This window comes from Globicephala melas, chromosome 9, assembly GCF_963455315.2.
Source record: "Globicephala melas chromosome 9, mGloMel1.2, whole genome shotgun sequence".
In the NCBI taxonomy this organism is placed as follows: domain Eukaryota; kingdom Metazoa; phylum Chordata; class Mammalia; order Artiodactyla; family Delphinidae; genus Globicephala; species Globicephala melas.
This window is the reverse complement of record NC_083322.1, coordinates 87,572,324-87,588,731: the sequence shown is the minus strand read 5'-3', so window position 1 is coordinate 87,588,731 and position 16,408 is coordinate 87,572,324. Positions and strand designations below refer to the sequence as shown.

Genomic DNA, 16,408 nt, shown 5'->3' with positions numbered 1-16,408 from the left:
GAGGAAGTAACTGGTGTTTCCATCCAGGCTTATGGCCATCACGTTGTTGAGAGGGAGACTGATGAGTTCTCTGCGTCCTGGGTAGGAGGTAGACGTCCTGCAGACCGTGAAGTCTGAGCCCAGCTGCGGATGTGGCTGTTACTGGCCGTGCTCTCCTCTTCTCACCTCAAGAAGGGTATCGGGATCTGCTGGTAGATCCTGTCCTGCCAGCTGGAAACATTGTGAGGGTTTTTTGTTTTCGTTTTTTTCTAGAGCTGTCTGTGTCTTTAGTGGCCAGCAGGCTTCTTGAGGGAGATGAACCGGGAGGCGTGGGTGGCCCCAGTGCTGGATTGTAGGTGACTGAGAACTCACCTAGGTAGTGGCCCATCATCCCAGGCTGATTTCTACCTGGCTGAAGGGCTTGCCGTTGTAGATGCCCACCATGCTGCCCACCATCTCGGGCAGGATGATCACGCTGCACAGGTGCTTCTTCACCACCTGGGGCTTCTCTGTGGGCGGCACCGCCTTCTTGGCCTCGTGCAGGCACTTATGCAGTGACGCCGCTCCCTCTGAAGCCCATGGTTCCGCATCATCTGCTCACAGGACATGTCCAGCCCCTGGTTGAGGTCTACACCGCCACTGGGGCATCGGGAAGCCATTGTGGGTTTGGGGTGAGAATATGTGTGACACAGTGTAATAAGCGGCCATGGGATGTACCCCAGGTGCCAGCAACACCGCAGGACTGTACGTGTGCTTATATCCCTCCTCCCCCCATGCCTCTTCCTAGGGTCCCCGTGTCAGGAAGAGCTCCCCTTATCCTCTCAGTTCCCCGAGACAGAAAACCTGAGTCATCCTGTAGCATTTCCTCTTTCCTCTCACATTTATCATCCAGTCCTGTCCGCACCACCTCTTAAGTGTCCCTGAATCCACCCCTCCTTTCTGTCACCTTTGCCTCAGCCTTAGATCAGGTTGTACTGATTTCTTACCTCAGTTGCCGTCTTACCTCATCTCCCAGCCTAACCCCGGTATTTCTCTTCGAAGGGATACCGCGAAATCTCTCTGACTTATGCATCAGGTGACGATTTGTTTTTTCGGATGTAATCTCCTCAGTTCAGCTTGGTGTGGCTTCCGCCAGCTCCCCAGCTTTAAGTGTAGGTTCTCTGCGTGTGTGTTTTACCCTCGTGATGCATGGTGAGCTCAGTGGGGTTGCTCCCGCGCTCCATGCTCTCCTCAGCATGTGCCTCTGCACATGCTGTACCACCTTCCTACCGCTTTTTGCACAGCCTCTCTCTTACTCGTTCCCCAAAGCTTGACTCGGGTGTTCACATCTAGTCTTCCATTAGGAAGAGGTCTTCTCAGACCCCCTCACGCCAATGCCCCCTGAGGTCTTCTGTGTGTTCCCATGTCTCAGGGAAGCCCTGGGCCCTGCCTGCCTCCGTCACTGGTGTGTAGGCTCTGAGGACAGTTCCGTTGATATAAAGTGAGAATGAAACACCATCAGCATCTCATAAACTAGCATTCTCTTTTACTATACCTTGCTTAGAACACATAAAGAATAAGTGCTTTTTTACTTGGATTAGAGATAATTTTGTATAACTAGTTGTAGTCTACTTCAGTACCCGTTTCTTGGTTTCTTCCATTTTCTTTTTTTTTTTGTCTTTCAAAGGAAATTGTTTTTACTGACATTTTTCTCTACTCCCCCCCCCTTCTTTTTTTTTTGTAGCCTTCCACTTTTCACTTTTCTTTCCATTCTTGACTTTTGACAATGAGGCAAGATCAAATACGGATTCTTTTTTGTGTGTTTTTTTTTTTTTTTTTTTTTGCGGTAAGTGGGCCTCTCACTGTTGTGGCCTCTCCCGTTGCGGAGCACAGGCTCCGGACGCGCAGGCTCAGTGGCCATGGCTCACGGGCCCAGCCGCTCCGCGGCACGTGGGATCTTCCTGGACCGGGGCACGAACCCGTGTCCCCTGCATTGGCAGGCGGACTCTCAACCACTGCGCCACCAGGGAAGCCCCGGATTCTTAAAATTTAGTTCATCATTATTATTCTACTGTAGATGCTTCTGTAGGTGGGCTTCTTATTAACCAAGCCTTGGAGAACTAGAATATTCTGCTCATTTATGTTCTTAATGTTTACCAAGTTCGTATGTTAATTTTAGCATTTCCCTATATAGGTAATATAGGAAGAAGCTTTATCCTTATTTCAACAAGAGCATCAAATAAGATCAAATTAGACAGGCACTTGCGGTCTTAGATAAGTGTGTGCTCCGTACTGGGAAGTGCATATGGTTTCCTAGACTTTTGCTTGGTACATTGTGTATGGGCCAGTTAAATGATAATCTGTATTTTTTAAATTGTGGCAAAATACACATAACATCATTCTAACCATTTTTAAGTGTGCAGCTCATTAGTGTTAAGTACATACACATTGTGGAACCAATATATAGAGCTCTTTTTCATCTTGCAATACTGAAACTCTATACTCATTAAAGAACTCCCCATTCTCCTTGCTTTTTAAAAAAATATGACATGGGGCTTCCCTGGTGGCGCAGTGGTTGGGAGTCCGCCTGCCGATGCAGGGGACTCGGGTTCGTGCCCTGGTCCATGAGAATCCCACATGCCGCAGAGAGGCTGTGCCCGTGGGCCGTGGCCGCTGAGCCTGCGCGTCTGGAGCCTGTGCTCCTCAACGGTAGAGGCCGTGGCAGTGAGAGGCCCGCGTACCGCAAAAAAAATAAAAAAATAAAAATGACATGGTATCAGTCATATTAGTAAATGACTCATGTTAGTAAATTTATTTATATACTTTTAACTTAATCAGCTTTCCTAAACGATAACAATATACGTGAAACAAAACTCAGGTGCTACAACTGTGGTATTCAGTAAAAACAAGTCTCCCTGCTCTCCACAGCCACCTACACCCTCTCCTAGAAGTAACTACCTTTCCCGGTTTCTTTTCACATTGTTTCTACATGTTGTTCAGTTTATGTACCTAGATGTCATTGTTCTTAATTTTTTGTTAATGTAAAAGTACTGAGATGGGCATCCTTACAGTTAAAACTTTAAGCACTTTCTTAATTATTTTTTTAGGATAATCCCTGAAAGTAGTATTTCTGGGTCAAGAGGCATCCATATTTTTAAGGCTTTTGCTGTCAAATTCCCTGCAGAAATACTGTACCATTTTTCTATGCCACTAAAAGTATATTTGGGAGAATTATTTTCATAAATGATATTTAGGACCCTAGGAACAAAGTTAAATGTGCCTCTATTTGCTGAAACCCAATTCTTTATTGAAGTGATTGTTACTGCCTGCTCTTTCTTGCTTCTAAAAGGTTCTCTTAAACGTTTTCTTGGAACCTTGAAAATGGAGATGACAGAAATGACGGGTGTGTCATTGAAACGGGGGTCCGTTGCCATCGAAGATAATGACAGTGTGGCCCCAGGTGAGGCAAAGAGACAGAAGGTCTCAGAATGCTGTCCGACCAAAGGTCAAGACGGGCTAGAGAACAACTCTCTACCCAGCGGTGAAAAGGTGCCTGGGCCACCCGAAACGGCCGGAGAGGATAAAAAGAATTCTGACCCCCAGTCGGAGGAGGAGGGGGAGGAAGATGGTCTTTCAGAGGAGGGGGAGGAGGAGGAAGAGGCAGAGAGCTTCGCCAGCATGATGAAGCACGGGCTCACCGAGCTGGATGTGGGCATCACCAAGTTCGTGAGTTCTCACCAAGGATTCTCAGGAATATTAAAAGAAAGGTATGTTTCGTTTACGTCAGGTTGTTTTAGTTACATTAGTTCTTTTCTCTAGAAAGAAATCAGCAGTCCTTTTTTCCATTTAGCTTTCTGTCCCCAAGGATTGTTCACACTGATGGTCAATAAGGAATAAGATGAAGGAAAGCTGCCTGGATGAGTAAACGAAACTATCTGAAGATAAAATGACTAAATAACAATTTCCCTGTGGCATCCCCTGTCAATATGTGAATGGGTGCTGTTTATTTCCTTAGAATATATTACTTTAAATGGTTTCAAGTTTTCCCTTCAATTGATCTTAAAAATTTTTCACCTGAATGGGCCACATCTGCAGGAGAAAGAAGGTGGTCTTTGGAGCCAGGTGGATCTGGGTGTGAATCCACTTCAGCCACTTCATAGTTACTTAACTCCTCTGAGCTTCAGTATCCTTGTCCAAAATTGGATCATAATTCTACCTGAGGGTTGTTGAGAGTATTTTAAATAATGTCTGTAAAGTTTTTAGCATAAAGGTAAGCTTCCGGGTGGTTCACGGTAGATACACAGGCTTCTGATTTGATTAAATTTACTGTGTTTTGTGATTTACTTTAGAATGGACTGTATAATCATAGGGCAACATTAATAAGCTTTGATTTAGGCATTTTTCTGGAAGACTATTCTAGAAGTTCAGAGGGTCTTTTCTGTACATTCTGGTACCAAGCCAAGGTGTGGCTTAGAATTCATTGTGAAACCAGAAAACAATAACTCCGTGACTTTGCACTGAAGGTTTTTATTTTTAATCCCTGTTTTGCACAATGATAAGGCTTACTGTTGAGAAACTTTCTCCTAAAATTAATAGGCAGCAAAATGTTAATGCTCTGAGAGTTTACGTTTTCTTTTCCTCAGATATTCTGACTTCGTTGTTCACGAAATAGGAAAAAATGGACGGATCAGCCATTTGAGTGACTTGTCTGTCCCAGTAGATGAAGAGGTAAGAGCAGCTCTCTAGCAGAAGTCACCTTCTGAATAAAAATAGCCTTTCCTGGAGATCATAGAAATGTAGAGCTTTGACAGCCTCGAATTCTGTGTGCGACTCACTGGGAGTTCTCATGGTTATTTTAAAGGATCCTTCAGAAGACGTATTTACGGTTTTAACAGCTGAAGAAAAGCAGCGTTTAGAAGAGCTCCAGCTTTTTAAAAATAAGGAAACCAGTGTTGCCATCGAGGTAAGTAGCACAAAAACATATGAAAAGGTTTTTTAGGGTTTTATTTTATTATTTATTTATTTATTTATTTTATTTATTTTGGCTGCACCGGTTCTTAGTTGCGGCATGCGGGATCTGTAGTTGCCGAGTGTGGACTTCTTAGTTGTGGCATGTGGACTTTTAGTTGCGGCATGCATGCAGGATCTACTTCCCCGGCCAGGGGTCGAACTCTGACCCCCTGCGTTGGGAGTGCGGAATCTTACCCACTGGACCACCAGGGAAGTCCCCAGGGTTTGAATTGCTTCTGGTTGGGTGGATGTTAATAAATGTCTTTTGGAAAAATTACAGTAGTTAACAAAAGAATGGCTTTGCCCTTTTTGATCTAAAAGTGCATTGCACTAAAAATGTTTTTATCAGTGGCAGATAACGAGTATCCAGATAAGCTATGGCCCAAAAAAAAAAAAAAAAGTTATGTTTCTGCTTAAAAAATTTATGTGACCACAAATCAACAAAGAAATCTGTTGTTTAGAACTGCAAAGTGACCATTATATCACACAGTGTCTGCTGCAAAGGACTGTCGCAGCCTGACAATGGTCCTGATAGGGAAGCCCTGGCTCCAAAGGCCTCGTGGTCTCAAATTGGACTCTGGGAGGGGGAGGAATTGGGGGAAGGAGGTAAGGGAGTGTTGCTTTGCTCATCTTGAGTCTACTTCTGCTATTCAAGAAAAAGAGAGCTTAGCTACTAAATAGAACAGTAAATGCCTTTTAAAAAGATTTTCATTATGAAAATTTTATTCTCGATTAGTGCTGTCCAGTGGAATTGTGGTGGATTCTTTTTGTTTTGTTGTTTGTTTTTGTTTGTTTTGTTTTGTTTTTTTGGCTGTGCCGTGTGGCATGTGGGATCTTAGTTTCCTGACCAGGGATCGAAGCTGTGCCCCCTGCATTGTAAGTGAAGAGTCTCAACCACTGGATGGCCAGGGAAGTGCCCTGTCCAGTGGAACTGTGATGCGAGCCATGTTTTTAATTTTAAATCTTCAAAAAAAATGTAAAAGTAAAAACAGGCAAATAATTTTGACAGTATATTTTATTTACCCAAAATATTTCAATATGTAATCAATATTTAAAAAATTACTAATGACATGTTTTACTTTCTTTTTTTCCTACTAAGTCTTCAGAATCCAGTGGTATTTTATACTGGTAGCACATCTCTATTCAGACTAGCCACATTTCAAGTGCTCAGTTGCCACGTGTGGCTAGTGATGACCATACGGAACAGAGCAGCTCTAGGTGATCTCTGTAGCAAAGCAAATATGTTACAAGATTTTAAGAATCTTGGAGCACAAGATTATTAGAATTTAAAGTTTATTAAATTCATTTTGTCCTATATTTTGGCGACTTGCTGGATTTGGGGTTGTTTGAAATTTCTCCTTCCATTGCTCCCAGGTAAAAAGAGTTTACTGTAACTTTTCAGAATTTATTATTTGCCTCCAACCCTCATCTCCTCGTCTACCCACCAAAATTTCCCAAATATATGTACTGTTAAAATTTTAGGGATCTTTAATTACTGAATTTACTCATAGACAAAATGTCCAGCAATGCCAAGGAGACAATTCCTAAGAATTGGTTTTGAGAGCTGTCTAGGAGGATGATCCAGGCTTCCGTTGCTTGTGCAACGCAGATACCTATCTTAGCCCCATAATACACTTTTCCTACAGAGATGGCAAGATTTACTGTCACCTTAAAAATCATAGTTATGCCATCTACTGAAAGGTTTTACATTAAAGAGTATTAACCATGGGCAAGTGTCCTCATCTAAAAAATAGGAGGATGGACTTTCTGAATTTTTGAGGTCTGAAAATGTATTCATTCATATACACTAATTATGATTCCAGCTCATTGCTTTCAGTGAATTCTAGATGTAGACTCACTTTTTTGGTGGAGGTGTGGTGGGGGGGGGCGTGCTGCGCTGTGCCGCTTGCGGGATCTTAGTTCCCCCACCAGGGATTGAACCCAGGCCCCCAGCAGTGGGAGCACAGTATCCTAACCACTGGACCTCCAGGGAATTCCCTGGCTCACTTTTTGATATGAAAATGTCACTTATCTATAATTATAGTGTACTTTTCTTTTACATTTTTTTTTAAAATTTTTTTTTTTTTTTTTTTTTTTTTTGTGGTACACGGGCCTCTCACTGCTGTGGCCTCTCCCGCCGCGGAGCACAGGCTCCGGACGCACAGGCCCAGCGGCCATGGCCCACGGGCCCAGCCGCTCCGCGGCACGCGGGATCCCCCCAAACCGGGGCATGAACCCGCATCCCCTGCATCGGCAGGCGGACTCTCAAGCACTGCGCCACCAGGGAAGCCCTACATTTTTAATTTTGCTAGAATATTGTTAGGTTTAGCTAGTAGTAGTTACATCTTCTTAGCTTGCAGGTTGCAGTCCATCAGTGGGTCATGAAATCAATTTAGTGTAACTTAACCAACATTTTTTTTTAATTGAAGTATAGTTGATTTAAAGTGTTGTGTTAGTTTCTGGTGTACAGCAGAGTGATTCAGTTTACATATATATATATATTTTTTTTTTCTTTTTTCATAATCTTTTCCATTAAGGTTTATTACAAGATATTGAATATATTGATAGTTCCCTGTGCTATATAGTAGGACCTTGTTGTTTATGTACTTTATATATGGTAGTTTGTATCTGTTAATCCCAAACTCCTAATTTATTCCTCCCCCCATCCCCTTTCTCCTTTGGTCACCGTAAGTTTGTTCTCTACGTCTGTGAGTCTGTTTCTATTTTGTAAATAAGTTATTTATTTTTATCATATTTTAGACTGCACATATCACATATTATATGGTATTTGTCTTTCTCTGTCTGACTTACTTCACTTAGTATGATAATCCCTAGGTCCATGCATGTTACTGCAAATGGTATTATTTCCTTCTTTTTTATGGCTCAGTAATATTACCTTGTATATATTATATGTACCACATCGTCTTTATCCATTCATCTGTCGATGGACATTATGGTTGTTTCCATGTCTTTGCTATTGCGAATAGTGCTGTTGTGAACATTAGGGTGCATGTATCTTTTCAAATTATAGTTTTGTCTGAATATATGCCCAGGAGTGGGATTGCTAGATCATATGGCAATTCTATTTTTAGTTTTTTGAGGAACCTTCAGACTGTTTTCCATAGTGGCTTCACCAATTTACATTCCCACCAACAGTGTCTAAGTGTTCCCTTTCCTCCACACCCTCTCCAGCATTTGTTATTTGTAGACTTTTTAATGATGGCCATTCTGACCAGTGTGAGGTGGTACCTCATTGTGGTTTTGATTTGCATTTCTCTAGTAATTAACATTGTTGAGCATCTTTCATATGCCTATTGGCTATCTGTATTACCTTCTTTGGAGAAATGTCTGTTTAGATCTTCTGCCCATTTTTTGACTAGGTTGTTTGCGGTTTTTTTTTTTTGATATTGAGCTATATGAGCTGTTTGTGTATTTTGGAAATTAATCCGTTGTTAGTCACATCATTTGCATATATTTTCTCCCAGGTGGTAGGTTGTTTTTTCATTTTTCTTTTCTTTGCTGTGCAAAAGCTTACAAGTTTGATCAGACCCTAATTGTTTATTTTTGCTTTTATATGTATTGGCTTGGGAGACTGAGCTAAGAAAACATTGCTACGATTTATGTCAGAGAATGTTTTGCCTATGTTCTCTTCTTGCTTTATGGTGTCAAGTCTTATATTTAAGTCTTTAAGCCATTTTGAGTTTATTTTTGGGTATGGTGTGAGGGAGTGTTCTAACTTTGTTGATTTACATGCGGCTCTCCAGCTTTGCCAACACCACTTGCTGAAGAGACTTTTTCCCATTGTATATTCTTGCCTCTTTTGTCAAAGATTAATCAGCCATAGGTGTGTGGGTTTATTTCTGGGCTCTCTATTCTGTTCCATTCATCCATGCGTCTGTTTTTGTGCCAGTACCACACTGTTTTACTGTAGCTTTGTAATATTGTTTGAAGTCTGGGGGGGGTTATGCCTCCAGCTTTGTTCTTCCTCCTCGGAATTCCTTTGGAAATTTTGCGTCTTATATGGTTCCATATAAATTTTAGGATTATTTGTTCTAGTGCTGTGAAAAATGTCATGGGTAATTTGATAGAGGTCACATTAAATCTATAGATTGCTTTGGGTAGTATGGCCATTTTTAACAATATTAATTCTTCCAATCCAAGAACATGGGGTATCTTTCCATTTCTTTGAATCATCTTCAGTTTCCTTTATCAATGTTTTATAGTTCTCAGCATGTAAGGCTTTTACCTTGTTGGTCAGGTTTATTCCTCAGTGTTGTTTTTTTTTTTCACTGCACTGTGCAGCTTGTAGGATCTAAGTTCCCTGACTGGGAATTGAACCTGGGACCATGGCAGTGAAAGTGCTGAGTCCTAACTACTTGACCGCCAGGGAATTCCCAGTTTTTTGGGTTTTTTTTTTTTTTTTTTGGATGCGATTTTTCAAAGGATTGTCTTTTTGCTTTCCCATTCTGATATTTCATTGTTAGTGTAAAGAAATGCAACTGATTTCTGTATGTTAATCTTGTAACCTGCTACCTTGCTGAATTCATTTATCAGTTCTAGTAGTTTTTGTGTGGAGTCTTTAGGGTTGTCTGTATATAAAATCATGTCATCTGCATATAATGACAGTTTTACCCCTTCTCTTCCAATTTCGATACCTTTTATTTCTTTTTCTTGTCTGATTGTTGTGGCTAGGATTTCCAGTACTATGTTGGATAGAAGTGGTGAGAGTGGGCATCCTTATTCCAGATTTTAGTGGGTAGGCTTTCAACTTTTCACTTTTGAGTATTAGGTTGGCTGTGGGTTTGTCATAAATAGCTTTTATTATGTTGAGCTTTGTTCCCTCTATACCCACTTTGATAAGAGTTTTCATCATGAATGGATGTTGAATTTTTTTTTTTTTGGCTGTATGCGGGCCTCTCACTGTTGTGGCCTCTCCCGTTGTGGAGCACAGGCTCCGGACGCACAGGCTCCAGATGCACAGGCTCAGCGGCCATGGCTCACAGGCCTAGCAGCTCCACGGCATGTGGGATCTTCCCAGACCAGGGCACGAACCCGCGTCCCCTGCATCGGCAGGCGGACTCTCAACCACTGCGCCACCAGGGAAGCCCTGGATATTGAATTTTATCAAATGCTTTTTCTGCATCTGTTGAGATGATCATGTGATTTTTGTTTTTTCTTTTGTTGATGTCACATTGAATTTTTTTTTTTGGTTGCGTCGTGTGGCATGTGGAATCTTAGTTCCCCAATTAGGGATCGACCTGTGTCCCCTGCAATGGAAAGTCCCTCACGTTGATTTATTTGCGTAGATTGAACCATCCTTGTGACCCTGCGATGAATCCAACTTGATCATGGTATATAATCTTTTTTATTTGTTGTTGGATTCAGTTTGCTAATATTTTGTTAAGAATTTTTGCATCAAAGATATTGTTTTTTTGGATAGTGACTGTGTCTGGTTTTGGTATGGGGTGATGGTGGCTTCATAGAATGACTTTGGGAGTGTTCCCTCCTCCTCAGTCTTTTGGAAGAGTTTGAGAAGAATCGGTATAAGTTGTTCTTTGTATGTTTGGTAGAATTCCCCAGTGAAGCCATCCGGTCCTGGACCTTTGTTTGCAGGGAGTTTTTTAATTACAGATTCTATTTCACTTCTAGTGATTGGTCTGTTCAAATTATCTATTTCTTCTTGATTCAGTTTTGGTGGGCTGTATGTTTCTAGAAACTTGTCCATTTCTTCTAAGTTGGTGAATTTCTTGGCATATAATTGTTCATAGTATTCTCTTAAGGTTTTCTGTATTTCTATGGTTTCGGTTGTTATTTCTCCTCTTTCATTTCTTATTTTGTTTATTTGGTGAGTGTGGCCAGAGGTTTGTCGATTTTTGTTTACCCTTTTAAAAAACCAGCTCTTGTTCACCAACATTTTAAAAATGTAATAAAATAAAATAGAAAGTAACAGTGTATTGCACATCGTAAGGATAAATACTGTTCTGTAAATTTCTGTTCGATTTTTTAATAAGGAGCAAACACATACATATTGCTGGCTATTGATTCCAAGTATGAAATGTATTTCTCTGTGTAAGACATGCTCAGAAATTGAAAAACAGTTGTGTAACTAATAAGTTTACATTTTCTTGGTGTAGATTTTTCTTTTTGTGAACAGATGTACTAGAATGTCATCATAAAGTTACTCAGTATAGAACAGGATTCATTGGAGGCAGTAGTAGACTTGACTATCCGGGGAAATGAGTTTCTGACATCCCCAAAGACCCAGCTTACCTGCTTTTCCATGTGTGAGCCCTGAGGTATTCATTGTTCAGCCGAGTCCCTAAGGGGGAGCGTCTGTGATGGGTGGCTCTGGAGTCAGACAGCCTGAATTTCAAATCTGGCTCTTCCACTCTACAGCTATATAATCTTAGACACATTCCTTAACTTCTCTCAGCCTCACTTTCCTCATCTCTTAAGTAGATATACTGGTGGCATGATAGGGAGCTGATTGGGATTAAGTAAGACAGTGATTGTGAAGTGATTGGTACAGTGCCTGGCGGCTGTACAAGGTCAATAAATGGGCTGGTTTTTTTTTTTTTTGGCTGCGTTGGGTCTTCGCTGCTGCGTGCAGGCTTTCTCTCCTTGTGGCTAGCAGGGGCTACTCTATGTTGTGGTTTATGGGCTTCTCGTTGCGGTGGCTTCTCATCTCGGAGCACAGGATCTAGGTATGCGGGCTTCAGTAATTGTGGCTCGCTGGCTCTAGGGTGCAGCCTCAGTAATTGTGGCGCACGGGCTTAGTTGCTCCACGGCATGTGGGATCTTCCTGGACCAGGGATCGAATCCGTGTCCCCTGCATTGGCACGTGGATTCTTAACCACTGCGCCACCAGGGAAGTCCCAAATGGGCCCTTAGGATTTGCAGTATTGTGAAGCTCTAAAAGACTTCTGATAGGAAAGTAACCTAAATGTCCATTGAAAGATGAATGGGTAGAGATGTGGTACATATGTACGATGGAATATTACTCAGCATAAAAAAGAATGAAATAATGCCATTTGCAGCAACATGGATGGACCTAGAGATGATTATACTAAATGAAGTAAGACAGTGAAAGACATACAATGTGGTATCATTTATATGTGGAGTCTAAAATATGATAGAAATGAACTTATTTACAAAATAGAAGCAGACTCACAGACATAGAGAAAAAACTTATGGTTACCAAAGGGGAAAGGGGGGAGGGAGGATAAATTAGGAATTTGGGATTAAAAGATACACACTACTGTATATAAAATAGATAAACAACAAGGACCTACTGTATAGCACAGGGAATTATGTTCAATATCTTGTAATAAACCATAATGGAAAAGAATCTGAAAAAGAATATATATATAGATATATGTATAACTGAATCACTTTGCTGTGCACCTGAAACATTGTAAATCAACTATACTTCAATTAAAAAAATAATTGAAAAAAAGACTTTTGAAATCATACCCCTAACTTTGGTTACTTCACATCATTATTAAGATGAGTAGTGTTTTTACTAATTCCTTAGTATTATTTCCTTATTTAATGTTTGTCAAATTAGTAGTATCATTATCTGTGTTTTTAATAGGTTATTGAGGACACCAAAGAGAAAAGAACTGTCATCCATCAAGCGATTAAATCTCTGTTTCCAGGATTAGAAACAAAAACAGAAGATAGAGAGGGGAAGAAGTATATTGTAGCCTATCATGCAGCTGGAAAAAAGGCTCTGGCAAGTAAGTATGCTAGTGACTCGGCATTTCTTCCGTCTCCTCCTTCTCTCTGACTGTTCATGTTCAAGGGTCATTTTGCGGTTGTTCAGAGAAGGATATTGATCATGTCATTCCTTCAAAGAAGGCGAATAATATCATTTCAGATGCCAGAGCAATCCTGCAGACTGTGTCTGGTAAGGGGACAGTAGGTCTTATATGTGAGTACGGATTTGCTGAAATGATAGTGGTGCCTGAGAGAGAGTCTTAGGAATTTGACATGTTCCCTGAAGAGCAGAGCAGGCTGAGTGGCAATTCAAGAAGAAAACGGAAGGATATTGCTCATTCTGTGCTCTTAATGGAGGTAAGGAAGCTGTCAGATGAACAGAAACTGCTGTCACCTATCCCAGTGGCATATTCTGCAAAGTCCCTCTGTTGAAAGTGCTGCTGCTTTCCAACCGTGAGTACCTTCTTCACTACACATAAAAACGTGGGATATATAGAAAACCACCCCTTCGCCCAAGCCCATCTTTCACTGAGTAGCATTCATTTGAAATGGGTGTGTTGTCAGTACATCCTGTTGATATTTATGTTCTGTTTTCTCCAGCCATGAAGATTTCTATTTGCACATAACCTTAAGAAAAATTGGGTAATTTTTCTTCTTTTACCTGTCAAATCAGCAGATAAAATTTTTTTTTTTTTATTTTTTTAGCAGATAAAATTTTAATGAGAATTACAGAAGGAAAAATTGTTTCCTCACCTTCTCCCCTACCATCGATGACACCTGTTAGTGAAGAGTTATTTCTAGGTATATTTGTTGGAGTAAAACTTGATGATTGTTATATAACAAAAGAGCATTCAAGCCATCAGTGCTTTGTCAGTATTCTCTTAGGTTAATGCTGTGAGTGGATGAAGCCTTAATTGTCTCTAACTGTGGTTCTAGTGAAAGGAGAGAGTGTGAGAAAAATGGGAGCAGAAATAAGGTTTAGCTGTGCCTGAGAAAGTCATGTCATCAAATCAGTAAGTCTGGTTAGTGACATAGTGAGAAACCTTGAGCTGTGGGGAGGAGAGGATGGAGGCCGGATGTCACTTCTCAGCAGATACCAGAAAGGGCAGTGAGATGATGTGTTCTGGGACTGCTTGAGGGCACAAGTTTTTTTTTTTTGGTTGTTTTTGTTTTTTAATTAACTTTGTTAATTTATTTAAATAAATATACACAAAAAATTATAATTCCAGCATATAATTCATGAAAAATTATATATTAAATATTCTGTGTTATTGATGTTAAACGTTTCATATTCAGTGTATACTTATATTTATGACAATGTCAATTTGGACCAATCACATTTCAAGGGATTAGTGCCCACATGTGGGTTGTACCTGCTATAGTAGACAACACAGTCCTAGGCCCCAGCATAGGTCTGAGTTGGAATTCAATACTTCTTTTGTTGTACCTTATTTGATAAGATAGAAATTTTGCTAATTATTTTTATTTTTATCGTGACCTATAATGATGGAGGGCACAAATAGTTAATCATTTCTCAATCCACAGTCTAACGGCTTGGGTACTAGATGTTTCTTTGATGTCTGAGTCACAGAATAAAATATAACCTTGACAGCTTTTCTGCAGCCAGGGTTGTCCAGGCGAATTAAGCCCAGTGGGAAATGATGTGAATGGCTGTTTTTTTCTATTCTCCCACAATTGGCATGTAGCTGGTAACTCATCTAGCTGTGGAGGAGAGAAGGTGACTTCCTACACAAAGCAGATACCTTGGTGCATTCAGTCTTCATTCTCTTGAGGAGCCCAGGTTGAGAAGGGCTGCTAGGGAGGTGTTCTTTATAGAGATGTAGTCCTCGTTGGTCAGCTACCCTCTTGCAAAGGCAAGAGGAAGAGGCAGGGTCTCATTCTGACGACTGGTCACGAGGAAGCAGATTGGAAAAGGCAATTTTTTTTTTTTTTTTGACTGGTTACTTCTTGGAAATGATTGTTCTATCTTAGAGGATGACCTAAGCATTTTTGTGATGTTGGCATTTGCAGGCCAAGGTGGCCAGTACAGTTGCCCGCTCAAGTGAGTGGTTCCATATCTCTCGTGTTCTGTCTTTATCTGCATTTTCTGTGCTTATTCCACACCCACCTTTCTTTTTTTTCCAAATAAAAAATTTCCCTGTTTTCCAAGGGAGGTGCTGAGCTCTGTGTGACATGAACACTGCTGCCCCCCACCCATTTCCCTTCTCACATCTTCAGTAAAGTATGAATTTCTCACTGTAAAAAGCATGAAGGCAGGTCCAGTTGAATCAGTGCTTGGATGGAGATCGCGACCTCTCGGGCTCGAGGGGCTGTGGCGTATAGTCAGAGATGGACTAGAGGTCTGCCATCTGCGTGTTCCCGCCCACCTCCTCATGGACCCAGATGGGCACCTGAGAGCCTATGAGTATCTTCTACAGATCTGGCCCCCCCTGCCCCCCTGCAATCTGGGAGTGGCCTAAAGTAAGCAGCATTCAGAAAGTAGGGAGAGCTGGTGCCTGAAGATGGCTGTTTGTGCCTCTGCAAACAGAATGCAATACCAGTGACAGCTCATCCTCCTGGGCCACCTTGCTAAGCATTTGAATGGATTAGCTTTTAAAAGCTTCATTGCAAAGCTAAGATAGAATGTTTTTAGAGCTCCCTCACTACCAAACCCTGACATAAATTGTTACTGGTGGGTCATGCATTATCTACCAAATTTCCAACATATTTTTTTAATCTTTTTTTTTTTTAAGTTTTCATTTTTATTTATTTTTGGCTGCATTTGGGTCTTTTTTTTTTTTTTTGCGCGGTATGCGGGCCTTTCACTGTTGTGGCCTCTCCCTTTGCGGAGCGCAGGCTCAGCAGCCATGGGTCACGGGCCTAGCCTCTCTGTGGCATGTGGGATCTTCCCGGACTGGGGCACGAACCCGTGTTCCCTGCATCGGCAGGCGGACTCTCAACCACTGCGCTACCCGGGAAGCCCGGGTCTTTTTTTCTTTTTAATTAATTAATTTATTTTATTTTTGGCTGCATTGGGTCTTTGTTGCTGTGCGTGGGCTTTCTCTAGTTGAGGCGAGCAGGGGCTACTCTTTTTTGCAGTGCGTGAGCTTCTCATTGCGGTGGCTTCTCTTTGTTGCAGAGCACGGGCTCTAGGCGCGTGGGCTTCAGTAGTTGTGGCATGCGGACTCAGTAGTTGTGGCTTACGGGCTCTAGAGCGCAGGCTTAGTAGCTGTGGCACACGGGCTTAGTTGCTCCATGGCATGCGGGATCTTCCCAGAGCAGGGCTTGAATCCGTGTCCCCTGCATTGGCAGGTGGATTCTTAACCACTGCGCCACTAGGGAAGTCCCTGCATTGGGTCTTAGTTGCTGTGCGCGGGCTTTCTCTAGTTGCGGCAAGTGGGGGGCTACTCTCCATTGCGGTTCGCGGGCTTCTCACTGCGGTGGCTTCTCTTGCTGCGGAGCACGGGCTCTAGGCGCGCGGGCTTCAGTAGTTGTGGCACGTGGGCTCAGTAGTCGTGGCTCGCCGGCTCTAGAGTGCAGGATCAGTAGTTGTGGCGCACGGGCTTAGTTGCTCCGCGGCATGTGGGATCTTCCTGGAGCAGGGCTTGAATCCACGTCCCTTGCATTGGCAGGCTGATTCTTAACCACTGTGCCATCAGGGAAGTCCTAGCAGATTTGCAACATTCTTTACCTCAGTTAGGGCCATGCAGCCTAAAACACG

General features: G+C 41.9%; 1 protein-coding gene across 5 annotated transcripts in view; it reads left to right on the top strand.

Annotated features, from left to right (window-relative positions):
- The window catches only part of PUS7 (pseudouridine synthase 7), a 101,714-nt gene that overhangs the window by 53,760 nt on the left and 31,546 nt on the right, over window positions 1-16,408 (top strand). For all 5 annotated transcript variants that reach the window (XR_009565129.1, XM_060304797.1, XM_030834374.2 and 2 more), the window contains exons 2-5: window positions 3,308-3,725; window positions 4,602-4,686; window positions 4,820-4,921; window positions 12,563-12,707. Coding sequence is in view for 4 of the 5 variants with exons in the window: in XM_060304797.1 (XP_060160780.1) it covers window positions 3,308-3,725; window positions 4,602-4,686; window positions 4,820-4,921; window positions 12,563-12,707 (750 nt within the window). In the remaining variant the exon portion in view is untranslated. The remainder of the gene's footprint in view (window positions 1-3,307; window positions 3,726-4,601; window positions 4,687-4,819; window positions 4,922-12,562; window positions 12,708-16,408) is intronic.